At 34.8% G+C, this 20,017-nt stretch overlaps 1 protein-coding gene across 3 annotated transcripts in view; it reads left to right on the top strand.

Annotated features, from left to right (window-relative positions):
• The window catches only part of plxnb3 (plexin B3), a 260,187-nt gene that overhangs the window by 223,655 nt on the left and 16,515 nt on the right, over positions 1-20,017 (top strand). For all 3 annotated transcript variants that reach the window (XM_039776222.1, XM_039776221.1, XM_039776223.1), the window contains exons 30-35: positions 3,816-3,982; positions 6,261-6,421; positions 8,375-8,522; positions 12,600-12,664; positions 13,226-13,301; positions 17,451-17,525. In XM_039776222.1, coding sequence (XP_039632156.1) covers positions 3,816-3,982; positions 6,261-6,421; positions 8,375-8,522; positions 12,600-12,664; positions 13,226-13,301; positions 17,451-17,525 — 692 coding nt within the window. The remainder of the gene's footprint in view (positions 1-3,815; positions 3,983-6,260; positions 6,422-8,374; positions 8,523-12,599; positions 12,665-13,225; positions 13,302-17,450; positions 17,526-20,017) is intronic.

Genomic DNA, 20,017 nt, shown 5'->3' with positions numbered 1-20,017 from the left:
CACACTTCTAATATCCTTCTGTAAAACAGTATCTGAAGTTACACATGCTCAGTTCACATAAACACGGGGATAACATGCAATCTCCATACAGACAATGACCAGGTTAGAAATCAAACCTAAACACATGATGCTAATATTTTGAACTGAGTATTTGACACTCGTTTCACGAGTATAAAGTCAGGTGCATATTCGCAGCTACTTTTTCAAACAACTGTACAGCTCTGATCAGTGGCAAAGTTGTTCAGTTCAAAATATTAGTTGAAGCTGCTTTGGGCATTCCATGTCAAAGTACCTAAACTAATACAGCTGTTGCAGCTTACCGTATATCAAACTGGCTCATTCGCCTTGTGATCGTCTTCTCCAATACACCATATAGATCTGTAATCTGTCGTACTTTTAAATCGCATAACAGAAGGTGTTCTATTGACTCAGCTGGAATGTAAAAGGATGGACGTCCAGAGCAGGGTACTGCATCACCTGAAATGGAGTGTAGTAGAGTCTGTTCCACCTGTTCTTCAATAACTTCAAAAATAGTTTCATCTATATCGGAGTCTAAAAGGGCCGCCAACATTGTAATTTCTTTCGATAAATCTTCAATTCTCTCTCTGAAATACGTAATATCTTCGGCAGAATCCATTTCATTTGCAGTGGTAAGCATTTTTCTAATTAATTCTTGTGTTATCGATTCACCAATCAGTAACTAGAGGGCGTGTTAGAGCCCACCCTCTCAACTTTGACGAGTGAAATTATTTCAAGTCGTATTTCATGACGGTTTGCAGGAATGTTACGGACAAAATTAAATAAATAAGCAACGAAAAACATATTTCGTGATACATTTATTTATTTATGCTCTCATTTCATGATACATTTATTTATTAAGGCTCACATTTCACAATACTTTTATTTATTTGCGCATTTATTTATTTAATTTTGTCCGAAATAGTCCTCCATACATGTGGCATATCTAGAATGCAGTTTGCAATGAATCAGATAGTTCTAGTGCTTTAGCACCAATGATCCATTTGTTAAACATGGCAATATTAGATTAAGAAAATTCACTGCACACAGATGCATCTCTAGAGTTTATAGAGCAGATTTGGTACATTACTCTTGTTAAAATATACCCTGAGTGTGATTCTGTACTTCAGAATTGACAGTGCTGATGATCACAAGCACAGCAGATTACAATCCTCTTTTAAAAAACATTTCAATACTGCAGCATTCTAAATATATTAAGATAATTGCAGTCCATGTATTTGGTATCAATGAAGCATTTAATATAGAGAAGTTCATCAGAATAGTGTGAGAGGAACTTACTATATAACACTATATGGCACACATTGAAATATCAGCACCAATAACCTGATAAAAACTAAATGTACACATGTAATGTCGGCTCATTTGATAACATTGTTTGCTTTCTACACTGTATTGCAAAAGTACCATCAACAACAAGTAATATCTGGCAAAGTAAGGGTGCATTTTTTGAATTTCTTTCCTTGTTTAGCATTTAAAGAGAACATTTTTTGGGAGTGGGCTATTCAAGCTTGACAAATTCACCAAGGCTCTAATTTTCAAACTATTTAGAATGTAATGCGTGGTGTGTTTTATTTTAAGTGCCTTTTCATTGAAGTTTGGTGAAGGCTGCCTGTCTTTTGCTCTCATCCATGACTGAGGGTCAGTTAGGTCCAATGAAATCCACAGAATATGTCATTAGCGAGTGATGAGGCTTTGGTACATTCTCTTAATTCTAGATGGGAAACTAATGATTGAAATGATTAATCTATAGAATCAAAGTTAAAATTACAAAAACTGGTTTTAGTTTTTATTTTCTCATTTTTGTTTAGTTCTAGTTTTCAGACTTGTTTTAGCTTTTATTATCTCATTTTCATTTTGTTCCAATTTTAGTTTTCATTAGCAGAAATAACACTGCCAAACACCCATTATTTCTTGCACAAATATAACAGATTTGATGCACACATACTGTGAAAGAAAGCCACACTTTTAAAAAACAAAAGTTCTGCTTTTAAGTTAGACCAGCAGAAGTGGACTGGTGGTGGCTTTTATTAATGCACACATCAGTTCTTCCAATAGAAGAAACAAAAATGGAAGGATGGAATGAAGAGAGTAAGTTCAGTTTGAGTTAAGGAATTAACTTTTATTTGGAGAATGTGGTTACAGTGCAGTTTTATTCATGTATGATGAAAAGATTAGCAAAATTATTAGAACAGTTTTGATCCCAGAAATGTATTATTTGTTTATATAAGCATGCTTGTATTAAAGTGTTTTCACTCGCATCAGTGAGTTCTCTTCAGTAGAGCTGCTTAATTAATTACCATTAACATGTACAATTAATACGTTGAAAATTTCTGTGATTAGCCCCAAATTGCATTAATTTAATCCTGTCAACATAAGCTTGCTTCACACTTAATGAAACAGTGGCAAGTGAATGAATGATTATTGATACTGCCTGATCGTTTCCTGTGTTGTTTCTTGGTAATGGTTTTCATCCTCACACACACCAGTAGAGTCGCCACTTGTCCCATTGTAATGTGGAATCGTCTACATTGGAACATAAAATACAGCATACTGTATTGAATCGGTAAGGGACACAATTTTACCTCTATTGTTGTACATATTTCATAGTATAGTGGAACATCCAGAACAAGATGGAACACAAAGTGATGTCTGCTAATGCAAATTTGCCGATGAAACGCAATAAGCTGTTAAGGTAGAGGTATGAGTGCAGAACAGAATGTCATACATATCCAACCATTATCCAACCCGCTATATCCTAACTACAGGGTCACGGGGGTCTGCTGGAGCCAATCCCAGGCAACATAGGGCACAAGGCAGGAACAAACCCCGGGCAGGACGCCAGCCCACCGCAGGTCATATATATATCCCTGATGACGAATACGTTTGCTGTGGAATGTTTTCGATTGCCTATGAAGGGATCTCTGACCTGAGACAGCACAGTGCAGGTGCTGCCTATGTCAGAGCAGTTAAAGAGCATGAGACACAGAGTGGAATTGCCTGAATTAATAACTTTTCCTCAGAGTTGACTTGTGTACATGCAGTTAAACACAACCTGAGCTATAGCAGTGCCGATTGTGGTCTAAAGCTGAACCAGTATTTTATGTTTTTGTTTCTTAATATGCTTGAAGGAAGTATGATATATTTCGATTCGATTACTTGCAATAATTTTTTTTTAATTGAACTGAAGCCCTACTCTTTAGACACAACCACTACTTCTCTTTTAGCCTAACCAACATGACATCTTAAGAGTTTGTAAATAATGTTCTTGTAATATTAAGAACAATCCGGATGCAATATAAGCTGCCCTCCTTCAGCATTTTTCTAGGGAAGTTTAACTTAGGACATTAAAAACATTTGAAGACTGGAGGCCCACCTTTGACATGTCTACTTGCTTGCTATCTGCTACCTATGAATTATTTTTTGTATCATGGTCAGAGAAAAGAGAATAGTTTTCAAGGACCATTTTTTCAGGGCTACAGATTATTGTACATATTAATGTGTTTTATTAAAAGGATGGAAATATATTGCCCTGCTCAGGATAATTAATTTAATCTAATCAAGAAATTTTATTAACACACATTGCTATTGTTAAATTTCTTTACATGTGTTTGTGGTTGTCTTACATTTTCTCCACATTTATTTTTATATACATTCATAGCTGAAGTGATCTTAGCTTTTACAGTCCCCATTCAGTTAATCTTACATGCAAGTGTCTTATTCTATAATGATTTAGTCTTTCTTTGTCATGATTAATGCTAATGCATATCTTTTCTCAGAGACCCCTATGCTGGAGGATGGAGAAGATGGTGGTGTGAAGCTGTGGCATTTGGTTAAATCTACTGAGGAGCCAGAGATTCCAAAGCATAGGAGGAGCAGTCTTCGGGAGCGAGAACGGGCAAAAGCCATTCCAGAGATTTTTCTAACAAGGTTATTATCAATGAAGGTAGGCACATGAAATGTTGCTTTTTTCTACTGTCTGTGGAATGAGAATGTAGAGGAAGTTAAATAAAAAAGATGGGCTCTGGATAAATTGAGAATAGGATAATTAAACAGACTGGTTTTTGACATATGTTCATAAGCATTACTGTTTCTTCTCATGTCCTTTAGATCCTTGTCACATTTGGGCAGTTTACAAACTGAGCATTGCTTATGTACTTTTTGACAGTGGCATGAGTCTGAGGAGACCTGCATCCTTCCAAAAATAATTTTAATTAAACCCAGTAGACATCTCTGTAGTGGGCTTTGTACTTTTGGAAGGTAACAGAGTATGTCTTGCTTTCTTCAGCTCTAGTGTGAGCAATGAATTGCAACTGGGCCAAACTGTGGTTCATTATTTTAGAACACTACATACCCTATAAAAAAGAAACACTATTTAACCTGTTTGTAGAAACAATTAAGGCCCTACAAAAGTGTTATGCTGTGTTGTATGTTAACTTGAAATCAGACAGGAGTTCCTTTTAATAAAAAGCCAGATATAATAACTGTATGATCCTGTTTTTCTTTTTATACTGCTTGAGCAACAAATAACTTCTTACCCATGTACATTGTTCATGTTTCATAGTTGTGCATCTGTGAATCACCTTAAAGAAAAGTTGTCATCATAGAGAGGTGCTTTATGAAGTTTGTGGTAGAATTACAGTCTTAGAAGCAATGATGTGTATCTTAACAAATAATTCCAAGATTACACAACAGAAGGTTACTTAAAAAACAAAAAAAAAACAAATAGAAAGTAGTGTTCAGATTGTGAAACTACCTACTTACATAATTTATTTTGCAATTTTAAGACCTCTGTTTAAAGAAAAATCAGATACAGAAAACGGATTTATTTTTCTGTTGCTGATGTTATTAAGACACATATCATTAAACTATTTTGCTTGAAAACAAGGCTATAAGATTAAACCTATGTGGACAGGGCAGGCACAACTTTTAATAGCAATAATGAGTACTGCCCATCATGCATCAAGATGGATATAAACCAGTCATGACAGATGGGTTATCCCAAACATGTCTCTTTGAAAAGTAAACTGAAAAAATATTACACATTGACATTTTTAGACATTTTGCTGAAGAACTTCTCATGATGAAATTTATGGTAATAAGTATAAACAGTTATTCTGAAGTTTATTGCATTGTAATAGTTTATCATTATTATGGATTGTGATTCCTTTTTTTATAGTTTTACTAGGGGAGCAAGCCACCTTGGTGCCTTTAGCACCCAACCCCCAATTGTGGCCAGTCTGCTGCTCTTGTTGTAAATGGGGGAACCACAAGGAGACACGGTCACTCCTCTGAAACCCCCTCATAAATGGTGATACAATGGGAAACAAATACAGTTTGTTTTTTTTTTTTTACCTCCTCTTTACTCGATCAGCTGCTGGCTTGCTTCTTCTGCTGTGCTGCATGATCTGCATCTCACACAGTGCTTCGAACATTTAAAAGCCTGTACAGCAGCTGTCCTACTCTTTGACTTTTATTTCCAGCCCCGGGCATGGTTAAATCTCTTGGCACTTTTGGTTAAGTCTCACAGTACGTGAGTTCTTGATTTTTTTTTTTTTGTTTATAATTTAAAAACGGAATAAGAATCTGGAAATCTAACAACAGCACATTAAACTTTGATAAATTCTGAAAAGAATGATATCAAACATATATATGTAGGTTTTAAAATAAGCTCAATTTAAAGCGTGACAAAAAAGTGACATAAACTTGTTGCACAAAATCATTGCACTTTTAGGCTTAGTATTATATATATAGAGAGAGAGAGAGAAAATTTATGTGAAGGGTCTTTTTAATGTGCTTGATGTTTGCTCATCTACAAGTTTAACGGCCAATTCAGCTGTTTATGCAAAAATGTCTTTTGCAGATAATTTTATTTATTTCTTTTAGAAAAGCATGTATTTGCAGAATTTTGTTTTCATTGCATTTGAACAAGCAGCTTATGAACACTTAGAAACAAGCAAATACTGTATATTCTTCAGAGATAATTCTATAGGAAAAAAATGAAAAAGGGATACAGTACTTGAAATCACATTTTTGTCTTTTTCTAAATCTGACAAAAATGTAAAAGTGAGTATGAAAATGAACTAGCAAGAATTAGAATGTTTACTAAGGCTTAATACTGTATATAATACTAAATGTGCTATTTTTTTGTTTAATATGCTGAAATAAATGTTCACATTAGATACATACAGAGATATTGATTTTCAATGCTTCTTTCAACACAGGGCACTCTTCAGAAGTTTGTGGATGATGTTTTTCAATCCATCCTTAGCACAAACTGTCCTGTACCAATTGCTGTCAGGTACTTCTTTGATTTCCTGGATGAAACGGCAGAGAAACATGGTATAGATGATGAAGAAACTGTTCACATTTGGAAAACAAATAGGTGTGCTATATAATGCATGTTTTGTCACCTGCTTTTCCCTATGCTGTAAAAAAATATTTTTGCTTTTCCACTGACTTTAAGTAAAAAATGCATTCTTCTATATCTTTGAACCTTTAAGTGAATTGCTTTGTCGGGGTAAAACCAGGAAATGTGTAATATTTATCATACTAAGGAGTATTCTTATTCATCATGCACAATTTTTATTAATGTTTGTTGAATGACATTATAAGCAAACTTTATAAATGAAAAAAAGCCACTTGTTCAGGCTTTCAGAAATTGAAGGGTTACTTAGAAAGTTTAGAGCCTAAGCCTGGAAGGATTACTCTGGCAATACTGATTTTGTAAATAGCCAAAGATTAGCACATGTGTATTAAAACAGATGAATTTCAAGTTCCTAGCATTTGTTTGTTTTAGAACCAAGTTAACACTGATTCAGAAAATGACAAAATCAAGTCATTTAATTCCTATTGTTAGAGAGCAATATGCATTTGGAGGGTCATTCTTACCTGGTCTGTGTGTACCAGGACCAATACCATTCAGATATCAGTGTATTAGGAAAAAAACACTTCATACTCACTTTTCAAAGAAATTTTATAAGAACTATTAAAGCTTGGGCACTACTTTGTCCTGATATAATTTCAACTAAATTTCATACTATTGTTTTATCATGCTTCACATCAGTAAGGTGAGAGCATTGTTTAAAGCTTGGGCACTACTTTGTCCTAGTATAATTTCAACTAAATTTCCTACTTTTGTTGCATCATGCTTCACATCGGTACGCTCAGAGCATTGTATACATATACAGGTATAATGTAGCTAAAAACAAAACACAAATCATCATACAAAAAAGTAAAATCATAATTTATTAAACATAAGCAGATCAGCTGGCAAAAGAGAAAAATAAAATTCTGCTCTGCATAAATCTCAGATAAAATCTATTTCTGTGGCCCACAGTCATTAAGAAAAACAAGTTGATTTAACTCACTATAATCAGCCGTTAGGTTTATGCATATTGAAAATGTGTATACATTTAATAAAAATAAAAGCTAATTTTTGCCTACACAAAATACACTTAGTTAATGTGCCCCACTCCACCTTATAGATTTAAGAAATATTTCTATGATATTGCAGGACAAGAAAGCCATGTCTTAAAAAAAAAAACATTGCTACAACGTTAAGAACATAATTTACTATAAACCGAATACTTTCCCCTTTCATACCTAAAATAATATTTTTTGCCTTTGCAGTACTGCTGTGTCTTGTAATTCCATGTTACAAATGACATTTCATGCTTTGTACAGCATGGAGTTTGTGTGGCCTACAGGGCTAGTGGTGTTTGTTTATAAACATATATATACAAACATACACACAATTGATTCACGAAGTATTCACGTTCTGCACACTTTTTGAATTATCTCTGTGTATGTATAAAAACATAGTACATTTATATTAATTTATATCAAAATCACTTCACATGACCAACAGTGGGCATATTGTATTATCTTTTTATTATGTCAAAACCACTTTCTGGGACTACTTTTTTGCAAATGGATCTCACTGCTAGATTCAAAAACTTATGTTCTCACCTTCAAAAATGTACAGTTCAGTAAATTAATTTGTCAACTGATAGTTATTGTGTATACACAGGATAAGTATTGGTAATTTTGCTAGCATAGCTACATTCATTATTATGGGTTTGTTAAAGGTAAATATGCTAAGCAACAGTTCTCAGCTTCTTTCATCTCTTTTTGTACAAGCAAAAACATTGAAAAATGGTTAATCTGAACATTTCTGCATTTAACACTTGATCAAAAAGCTTGAGACTGTTTTCTGTGAAGGTGACATGAGTAGACGAGTATGGTGATTTGTGTCCACGTTTAACAATATTCTTATTGTTCCAGACTGTTTATAATATTAAAACCTGATGAATTGTTCTTTGTACCCTTAATTTAGTCTCCCTTTGAGATTTTGGGTTAACATACTAAAGAACCCACAATTCATCTTTGATGTTCAAGTGTCTGACAATGTTGATGCTATCCTGTCAGTCATCGCCCAGACCTTCATTGACTCCTGCACCACATCAGAACATAAAGTGGGCCGTGTGAGTACCTGATGCTTTGCTTTATAGTTGAATTGGTATGTTCAGCAGCATTGTGTTGAAGCATCATGTTCATTCAGGTAGCGTTCCTGTATTATCAAAAAGATAACTCTCTGCATTAGATTATGAATGACTACTTTCTATAGTCCTGACTATCGCAAGGAAAAACTAGTAATTTTCAACTACTGATAACAATCAAGTCATTCTGTGGGAGCACATTTTCCACAGCCAGTCTCAGATGCTCTAGTTTGTGGGAGCGAGATATTTATATGAAATAGTAATATCTATATGAAACAATTTATATGAAACACAATGAATTCTGTAAAAACTGTCAGACATATAAATGACAGACATATATAGTCACTTTAGATAAAGCTAATTCAGGATGAATGATCTGAATTCAAACCAGACACTTTAAGTGACTGCCCATGGATCAAAGAGGGATTTGAAGATTTGGATTGATTTGCCGCAAATTTAGTTTAAACTTCAATGGCCATGTCACTGTGTCACATGTTTATTATTTTTAGATGCATTAATAATAAGGGTCAAAATAGAAACCAGTTCTGGACAAGATGTCAGTATATTGCACTGCTTATTCAATCATGCACTTGTACTTATTCATAATGAGCCAAAAGAGTTTAGTGTCACATCTTTATAATGTGGGTGGAACCAACAGAAACCCATAGACACATGGAGAAAATGCAACTTGTAGAGAGTACTCGACTGAGGATTCATACCCAAGATTCTAACCACTAGCATACCGTGCTAATGCATATATATAATGATGTAAAATGTGTGTTATTTTTGTCATTGTTACAGTACTTATAATAAAGTTATCTTAGAAAGTATCATATTAAATTATCATCCACAGCTAAACTGGGATGATATTGTTAGCACTGCGTGTTGTGGCTCAGGGAGAGATGACATGGACTTCTCAGTGCCTCATTCCCAACAATTCCTGCAGTGTGTGTCCTACACAGATATGCAGATACTACACAGCTATTTATGTGTATAAAAATAAACATTTTTTAAATTAAATCTTGTCCAGCTCATGAAATTGAGAAGACTGGGTTTCCTGACCTTTGAAACTTGGTAAACTATCAAAAATAGTTATATATACTCTTTTGGCAACTGAAATATCCATTGATCAATTTCCATGATATTTCTGTGCTTAACTTGTATAGAAAGACAAATATTTAAAAAATTCCAAATATGACACATTTTAAAGGTACTTTTCTCCTTATTATCATCAAAAAGATATTTGCAACTGAGGAAGTAGGAAAATTAATCATAGGCTCACATAACAAGCCACAATTTGTACTTCTAGACCACCGCGGTCAATTGGTCACACTACTTTGCAAAAGTGTTTGCTACTACAGTGGGATGCAAAAGTTTGGGCAACCTTGTTAATAGTCATTATTTTCCTGTATAAATCGTTGGTTGTTATGATAAAAAATGTCAGTTAAATATATCATATAGGAGACACACACAGTGATATTTGAGAAGTGAAATGAAGTTTATTGGATTTACAGAAAGTGTGCAATAATTGTTCAAACCAAATCAGGCAGGTGCATAAATTTGGGCACCGTTGTCATTTTATTGATTCCAAAACTTTTAAAACTAATTATTGGAACTCAAATTTGCTTGGTAAGAAAGAAAGAGTATTTAAGGTGGTCAAATGTAAGTTTCCCTCCTCCTTTAATTTTCTCTGAAGAGTAGCAACATGGTGGTCACAAAACAACTCTCAAATGACCTGAAGACAAAGATTGTTCACCATCATGGTTTAGGGGAAGGATACAGAAAGCTGTCCCAGAGATTTAAGCTGTCTGTTTCCACAGTTAGGAACATATTGAGGAAATGGAAGACCACAGGCTCAGTTCAAGTTAAGGCTCAAGTGGCAGACCAAGAAAGATTTGGATAGACAGAAGCGGCGAATGGTGAGAACAGTCAGAGTCAACCCACAGATCAGCACCAAAAACCTACAACATCATCTTGCAGCAGATGGAGTCACTGTGCATCGTTCAACCATTCGGCGCACTTTACACAAGGAGATGTTGTATGCGAGAGTGATGCAGAGGAAGCCTTTTCTTCGCCCCCAGCACAAACAGAGCCGCTTGAGGTATGCTCAAGCACATTTGGACAAGCCAGCTTCATTTTGGAATAAGGTGCTGTGGACTGATGAAACTAAAATTGAGTTATTTGGGCATAACAAGGGCGTTATGCATGGAGGAAAAAGAACACAGCATTCCAAGAAAAACACCTGCTACCTACAGTAAAATATGGTGGTGGTTCCATCATGCTGTGGGGCTGTGTGGCCAGTGCAGGAACTGGGAATCTTGTCAAAGTTGAGGGATGCATGGATTCCACTCAGTATCAGCAGATTCTGGAGACCAGTGTCCAGGAATCAGTGACAAAGCTGAAGCTGCGCCGGGCTGGATCTTTCAACAAGACAACGACCGAAACACTGCTCAAAATCCACTAAGGCATTCATGCAGAGGAACAAGTACAACGTTCTGGAATGGCCATCTCAGTTCCCAGACCTGAATATAATTGAAAATCTGTGGTGTGAGTTAAAGAGAGCTGTCCATGCTCGGAAGCCATCAAACCTGAATGAACTAGAGATGTTTTGTAAAGAGGAATGGTCCAAAATACCTTCAACCACAATCCAGACTCTCATTGGAACCTACAGGAAGCGTTTAGAGGCTGTAATTTCTGCAAAAGGCAGATCTACTAAATATTGATTTCATTTCTTTTTTGTAGTGCCCAAATTTATGCACCTGCCTGATTTTGTTTGAACAATTATTGCACAATTTCTGTAAATCCAATAAACTTCATTTCACTTCTCAAATATCACTGTGTGTGTCTCCTATATGATATATTTAACTGACATTTTTTATCGTAACAACCAACGATTTATACAGGAAAATATTGACTATTAACAAGGTTGCCCAAACTTTTGCATCCCACTGTACATTTACATCATCTCAAAATGTTTTATGTCAGATTATTGCTTAAACAAATAAGATATGACACCTCACAAAATGTGTTATGATTTTATTAGCATATGCATACATTTAAAATAAAATACCTTTAATCATTAACTAATTCACGATTCACAGTGAGGCATTATATAGGTTTATTGTTGTTGGTATAAAAGAGCCCCAGTAGCGTTTCTTGACATACTTGTGCTAAATATTTTTTTGGCTGAAAGTCCTCATTGTTAGTGCGGTAGAGACAGAATGTGCAGCATTGTTCATAATTACATTTAGTTTTGTTTTAATTCTCACCTTTGCTACTACCTCCGGGGGCTCCTAGAGTGTGTCACATAACTAAGTATGCCCTCTTAATTAGTTTGTTGATTTGGTGGGCCTCTCTTGAAGTGATATTACTGGCACAGCATTGAAAACTGCACGGACCATCACAGAGTAGTAGAATTTGTGAATGAAGTCATTATCAACATTAAAGGAACAGTCTCTTTAAGAAAAAAGAGCCTTCTCTGTTTTTTTTTATACAATTCCTTTGTGTTGAGAGACCAGTCCTACTTGTCACTGATGTGCTCCCCCATGTATCTGTAGGAATGCACCACGTCTACATCCATTCCTTGAATAGTCACTGGACATAGAGACTTTCTGATGCGGTGAAAGTCAGCAACCACAAAATTTTGTAAAAAAAATTATTTCATCTGAATATAAAAAATATCTCTCCCTGTCCTCTAAAATGTTTTGAGTCTATTACTGTTAAGTACCACATGGAGTGGCAGTTATTATGGCCATACATAGCAGATGATTAGTAACTGTATTTTATTACCTTATCTGTGATGAGTAAAATGCATATTGTTGACCCAGCTAAAACAGAACACTTCCCCTTTTTTGCAGTTTTGTTTTCACATAATTTGATCAATTCAAACTTAGTCAAGTGTGAATATTGTGTGTAAGTTATGTCAATTATGGATCGCCACTCAAATTTTCTAACTCTTTGCCTCAAGGTAGCTTGAAATCTGTGATGGCTGTTGCCATACACTGTGGGTTTTTTAAGAACTTTGCTTGTTTGCTGCGTTAATTAATTTTGTTTTTTGTATAGGACTCACCTGTTAATAAACTACTGTATGCTAGAGAAATCCCACGCTACAAAAAGCTGGTTGAGAAGTAAGTAATTTATTTTATTGAAATTATAAGAATAGTACAAATGTTGCTGTTTCTGAAACTTTTTATTACAAGAAGTAATTAAATGTGCTCAAGTGATCACACCAGGTAAGTGTGTACCACCGCTCCAGAGACTAGTAGGCTTGTTCTTTGAAAAACTGGCAATGCTACAATTGTTTCAGTTTATATAGCAGGAATATTAACATTTCATTATGGAAAAAGTCACATCTATAGATTATTAAGCAGTTAATTCTTAAGATGAATTCAAACAAAAACATATGGTAGTAAACCATTCACAGTGCTTTACTGTATTTGACTTGTTTACATGTACCTTTAGTTACACCGAAAGACTGAAAGTGTGCCTTTGTGAGTTTAGTATTTTAAATCGTTTTTCAAGAAATGGACCATCTTCAAACATTTATGTCACCTGTTATCCAAATTTTTTTTTTCCTGTGTTTATACCAACTGTATTTTGTAATGTTGTATGAGCTTTAACTACAATAGTAAATGTATGTACCTTTCTGCCTAAATTTAAACTGGAATTAATTTCTGAATTTGTATTAGGTACTACAGAGATATTCGTTCTACCAGCTCAGGGTGTTATCAGGAGATGAACTCTGGTCTTGCTGAGCTCTCAAGGGTAAGTAAGAAGGGAACTTCAGGGGAATACCAAAATGATTAACATGTTGTGTTTCAAAAAATCTCTAAGGATGATACTTTAGATTTAAAATTTTGAAGAAGTGGCTTTCATTTGTCTTCACCATTTCCATTATCTTAAGCAGCACAAACCATTTCATTATTTGAATCAGCAAATTTTGGAACTGGTCTTCATGTCAAAGTACTGCCTACAATTAGCCATTAAACACCAAGCATTTTTTCTTCTTTGATGGTGCAGTTGTGCAATACACTGTAATACACTGAATGTAAAGCATTTAAGAGTGTTTCCTCTTTCTGTGCAATATGCTCAAGTCAGATTGTACCATTTCTTCTGTTGCTGGAGACTTTTCTTTTTTCCCCCTCACAAACCAGGGGGTGACTAAAGCAGTCCATTTTAAGTAAATGCAGAGCAAGGATAGTTGTCTTGTGACCGTGCTTCTAGGTAGGTGCTGGCAGTCATTACCATAAATTGGAACAAGAAAGCCAAAATAAATTGTATGTTTTAAGTTATTTTGTGGAAATAAGTTGTGTAATACATTTATCTGCATTACATATACTTAGTCCAATATTTAAATCTACAGTGCATTAGACCTTTGAATGATTATGAAAAATAATTTTAGATTTCATAAAAAAAAAGTTTGTTGAAAAAAGATTTTAATTTTATAAGAATGAGCAAATAAATAAAAATGTCAGATTCTATACACTTAAGGATAGTCTGTATATTCAAAAATAGACATGATGGGCAGTATCAAGAACATATAACTGTTTATAATGTGAAAAATTAAGCTGGTGAGTGTGAGTTAGTTTTTTCATGTTTTTATTAAAAATGCCATAAAGGGTAAAGGGGGCAATGCACAAAATAACACAATGGTGATGATGGTCCTGCTTGTAGTCCCTAGCTACTTGATGTTATTTTCAGTTTAAAGGAAAATACTTGTTCTTGATTTTTTGTAGTTTGTTTTTGTTGTTATTTACTACTTATATCACTCATATCAAAAGGCTTATTCTCATTTGGACAAAGCTGGCAACACTATGGTGATTATGTTTTTGATGTATCCAGTGCCCTCAGTACCATCCAGCCATCCCTGTTGAGAAGTAAGCTCGGGTATATGCAGGTGGAAGAGCTTATGATGTCCTGGATAATGGATCAGACTGCATCTCTGATGTGAATTTGAGCAACACTGGAGGAACCGTCCTTTCTCCTTTTCTCTTTACTCTGTACACCTTGCACTATAAATATAACACAAGGACATGTCACTTGCAGAAATTCATAGATTGTTGATAAGGTGGATGAGACAGAGTATAAGAGTCAGGTGGAGAACTTTTGTTTATTGGTGTAGAAAGAATTTTGATTTCTCCAGTGCCCTCAATACCATCAAGCCATCCCTGTTAGGGGATAAGCTCAGCAAACGCAAGGAACTGGATTTTGCCACACCAAACAGCCTCTGTGCCTGGTCATTAGTGAATATGAAGGAGGTGCACTGCTACTGATATGTGGGGGTTCACATCAGTGATAGGATGTTCTGGTAACACAGAGGAACTATATAAAAAGAGCAGAACATGTTTTTTTTCTAAGAGAGACTTTGCTCCTTTAATGAGGGTAGTAACATCCTTTACATGTCCTAGAACTCTATGATGGCCAGTGTGATATTCTACACTGTGGTGTGCTGGGATGGTAAAATCATTCACTAAATGAACAAGCTGATTAGAAAGGTAGGTTCAATTATGGGATGCATTATTGACCTGCTGGAATTAGTAGTGAAGGAGAGAATGAAAGAAAAAAAAAACTGAGTGCCATTATGTACAGTACAATGTTCTTATCCTTCTTCTGACACATTAGTATTAAGCACTTTCAGACAAAGGATTATTCAGCAAACGTGTGTTAAGAATTGCTACTGGAGCTCTTTTATAAGAATGACAATATGCCTTTATAATGCCTCACTATGGCTGTGGCTGCTTGTTTTATCTTTGGCCAAGTCAGAAGTTTTTCTATCGTTTTAGCAATTGTGGTGTGTATTGGTGTGGGGTGTTTGTTATATTATTTATTGGACTTTTGTTAAAAAATAAATTAATAAGGGGATATCTGTCTTGAACATTTCATATCTATCTATATTCCTTTGATCATCTGGGGCCTCATGTATAACGCTGTGTGTAGAATTCACACTAAAACATTACATACGGACAAAAACAGAAATATGTGTACACAAAAAAAACCCAGATGCATAAATCTGTGCGTACGTCAACTTCCACATTCTTCTGATACATAAATCCTGGTCAGCGTGAAATGTAATGCACGTGCATGCGCCTGCCTCCCTGACTCCTCCCAGAATTATGCCTCTTTGAATATGCAAATCAGTATAAATAGCCTGAAATTTGTATTCTGTGTGTTCTTCTATGTACTCTATGAGTGTGAATCACTACATTCTTCTTAAACAGTTTTTCTCTTACGCCAACAGAACACAGAATACATTACATTAATGATATTACAGCTCTCTGAACAATTTAAATACTAAGATGTATACTTGATATCATTTTCATGTTGATAGAAATTAAAGCATGCATTAAACATGGGGGCGCAGTGTTAGTGACAAGCTGGCGCCCCTCCAGAGATTGTTCCTGCCTCCCACAAGATGCTTGCTATGCCGTGCAAGATCCTCAAAGAAATAATTTATTATAGCAGTACTGTCTCTTTCAAATATACTAACCCCCAATTCCTGTCCTTCCCTTTCTTTTTCCAAGTAACCAATTGCCATACAGTAAGCTCTGTAATAAATGTCAAGCTATCTGTAACCTTAGAACGCTGATTCTTCAACATTTTTAAGGAACACTGGAATATCTTTGTCGTACATGTTTTATTTTTCAATCAATCTAAGGTCGCACCAGCCCCAGTAAGCATACAGCGTGAGGCAGGAAAAATGCCTGAACAGGGTGTCAGCTCATCGCTACCGCTGCACCGCCGTAGCACTCCTTTGACGCTGGGTGCCACGGTTTGCAAAATCAAGCCAAAAACTTGTGTATGCAATAGCTTGAGATGGCATAAGAATGTGTGTGGCTTTATGCCAGGTTTACTTTTTATACATCGCATTGTGAGAGTGGAAATGGGCATATGCAACATTCTTGTGCGCACGCACCATTTATACATGAGGCCCCTGGTTTTATTTTTGGCCTCTTTGCTGAGCATATATACTTTGTGTGTGTGTGTATATATATATATATATAATATATATATATATATATATATATATATATATATATATATATATATATATATATATATATATATATATATATATATATATATATATATATATATATATATATATATATATATATATATATATATATATATATATATATATATATATATATATATATATATATATATATAATATATATATATGGAGGCAAAAGGTCTGTGATACAGTTTTCATATTTGTAGCTGGAAATCCACAAAGGGAGCAAATCAATCCTGTATCTTAAATTAGTTTTTTATTCCTAAGCTTTCAAATCCTACCAGGAATCATGAGAGGAAAATAATTAGACTTAAAGTAACCCAAGGCAATATATACAGCAAATAAGGAGAGGAGGATAGGTATATGCGTGAGACGGGGGTGTTGATAAGGTGTGGTTCAGAGGTTGTTGGTCATAAAGGCTTACTTATTATTTGCATCTTCATCTTTTCAAGCTTGCATATCCTGGTTTCATGTCCAAATGTCTGTTAATGGTGTGGATAGCCACATTTCAGCCAGTTCTCTAGCACTTTTAGTTATCAGCCTTGAATTATGCTTGCACCAAGTCACCCATTTAAATGTGTGTATGATTGAACTTGTATGCATGTAAATCAGAGACTGTTGGTCTTGTAAATATGTGTGTATGTTTATATAATGTATATGTGTGTGTGTTTATTTGTATATATATATATATATATATATATAATTTTTATATACTGTATAAAGCCATCTAATATTATATGCACTTTTGTAAAACTAACATTTAACTTTCTCTGTGCTTTTACATTCCGGGCTTATTTACATGAACTGGAATGGCAGAAAAAGAATCCTATGCAGATAACCACTTTATACTCTTGGAACATACACTTAAATCATCTTTTTCTTTTTTCTTATATTTTCAGAATTTTGGCTCTGAAATGAACAGCCTGGTGGCTCTACATGAGCTGTACAAATACATCAATAAATATTACGACAAGGTAATAATAAAAATTAAGTTTTAAAAAACTATTCATTCATCTTTAACCTAATATTAATATTTTCAAAAATATATGCCTTATTTTAAGCAAATAAATTGTTATTGACTGATTATAATCAACTATAATCAATGCCTGATTATTTTGCTAAATTATTATGGTACAACCCAGGATTATGAGGTTTGATTATTATTTTCCTAAATTATCCTTTGAGCTATACTGTAAGGGGCCTTGGTAATATTTCTCTTTGAAAATAGTGATAATAAGAGGAGTTACTAAAAAAATTAGATTCCCATGGTGATTATCAGTTAATTAATTTAAACCCCAAACCAAGAAAACATACCAAAACCCAGTCCAAAGCAATGGTAGAATGATATTCTCTAGTGAGTGCTTGGTGACCAGCATAACTTGATGTAACTTACCCCAATTCCGTGTAGAGTGTTTGTTTTTTAGCCATCTGAATAGAAACGAGTTTGGTTAAACTGTTGATACCAGTCAAATGACAGGTCTATGTAGGATAGGGCATAGAGATACTAGACCTTGGTAATAAATATTTACTTACTGAGATGTTACAGTAAAGGAGCTAGTAATGGTTGCAGAAAAATATCAACTAGATATAGCCTGACTCAGCTCTGCAGTCAACATTAATAATATACTAATTGTAATAAAAAATAGTAATTAAACAATTGCACATTTCATGTATGGACCCCAACTGCTTTATTAAATCTATAATAAACAAGATAAAAAGATATTAGTTTAAAAAAACAGCTACTGAAATTACATATAAAAGTGAGTATTTACCTCAACAAATATCCACATAGTAACTTAAAACTTGTTAAAATCATTACCTTATTTTCTTAAAAATGTATATGTTGTAGAGTCACTGATTTATTATGTTAGCTTTCATATTGAATATGGCCAGATGGCAACAGAAAAGAGAAAACTACTCCTATTTTAGATGACATAATTCTAGAGAAAATAAATATCTGGTGACTGCAGTCAAAGATAGTTTAAAAACAAAAAGACTTGTTAATCTAGGTCAAATGGAACCATTACTTTCCTTTGGAATTGTGGTATATGCTACATTATCCAAATTACTGTCACAAATTCCTTGATCTCTGATAATGAAAGAGCGTCTGTAGAATTGCAGAGAAATGTGACACCATGTACCACTGTCAACATCAGAATAACAAGAAGGAACAGGAGAATATGTTAATAGGTGATGATCATACTAACTGCCACAATGTTTTACATATAAATAGATGTCATACATATCGTCGTACATGTATGTTAAGCAAACTTTAAGCCAAAATAATTTGTGTTATAATATATTAATTATAACCCTATATATTACGTAACCCTAATAATACCAAAATTAAACAGTATATTATTGTTAGTGTACTTTTTTTTTTTTAAATAACTTTTTGCACTTGATGTATAAGTGCCAAAACATTCTACATTTTTGGTACATAAAATAATTTGCTTCCTCAGTCTTTTAAAACTTCTTTTACTGTAAATCAAGAATGCCAACTTGTAAGGATCAGAGAGAATGATTTATAGTGCATAAAGAGAACCATTCTGAAATAAATACATGTGTGAAACTGTGCTTTGTATATAGTTACTAGCAAAATACAGTGGAACCTCGGTTCACGACCATAATTCGTTCCAGAACTTTGGTCGTAAACCGAAGCAGTTTCCCCCTTAGGATTGTATGTAAATAGAATTAATCCGTTCCAGACCATACAAACTGTAAGTAAATATATGTAAAGATTAAGCACAAATATAGTTAATTACACCATAGAATGCACAGTGTAATAGTAAACTAATGTAAAAACATTGAATAACACTGACACAAAACACCCAGGCTCCCTGCTCAGCTACACGAGCTGGCTCGCTCGCGCTCTCTCCCCCCCTCTCTGTAGCACACACACCACCAAAGCCCCTCCCTCCCTCAGCTACAGGAGCAGCCTGGCTCACGCACTCTCTCTCTCTCTCTGTAGCGAGCGCGTACACACACACACACACACACACACACACACTATCCCCCCCATCCCTTCCCTGTCAGCTGCCCTCCCTCTCTCTGCGCTTGCTCGCTCGCTTCTCTAATCTCTCTGTAGCACGTGCTCGCGCAGCATTTTTTTAAAAATGAGTTTTAAGCACAGCAGAAAAACGAACATTAAAACAAATCCAAGTGCATGCAAAACCAACTCACAAGCAACAAAATGTAGGCATAAACAAAAAAGAAACATTTTCACAAGAATAACACAATTGCACTTTTATTCAAACATATAACTGCAGAAACAAAAGCGCCTTAACATGCACATTGACACCAGAAAGATTGCAGGAGATCACGCTATTAAACTTAAAGCCTGATCGCTGTAAACACTGTTTTTCACTAAAGACGCTAGTGTACCACGATGCATAAGCGCGCAATCACCCCCCCGGTTCTGACACACAACGCTGGCAAGCTGCCTTCTTCGTATCTCACCGTCACT

Source organism: Polypterus senegalus, chromosome 13 (genome assembly GCF_016835505.1).
Source record: "Polypterus senegalus isolate Bchr_013 chromosome 13, ASM1683550v1, whole genome shotgun sequence".
Taxonomy (NCBI): Eukaryota; Metazoa; Chordata; class Cladistia; order Polypteriformes; family Polypteridae; genus Polypterus; species Polypterus senegalus.
This window is presented reverse-complemented; position numbering and strand designations above follow the sequence as displayed.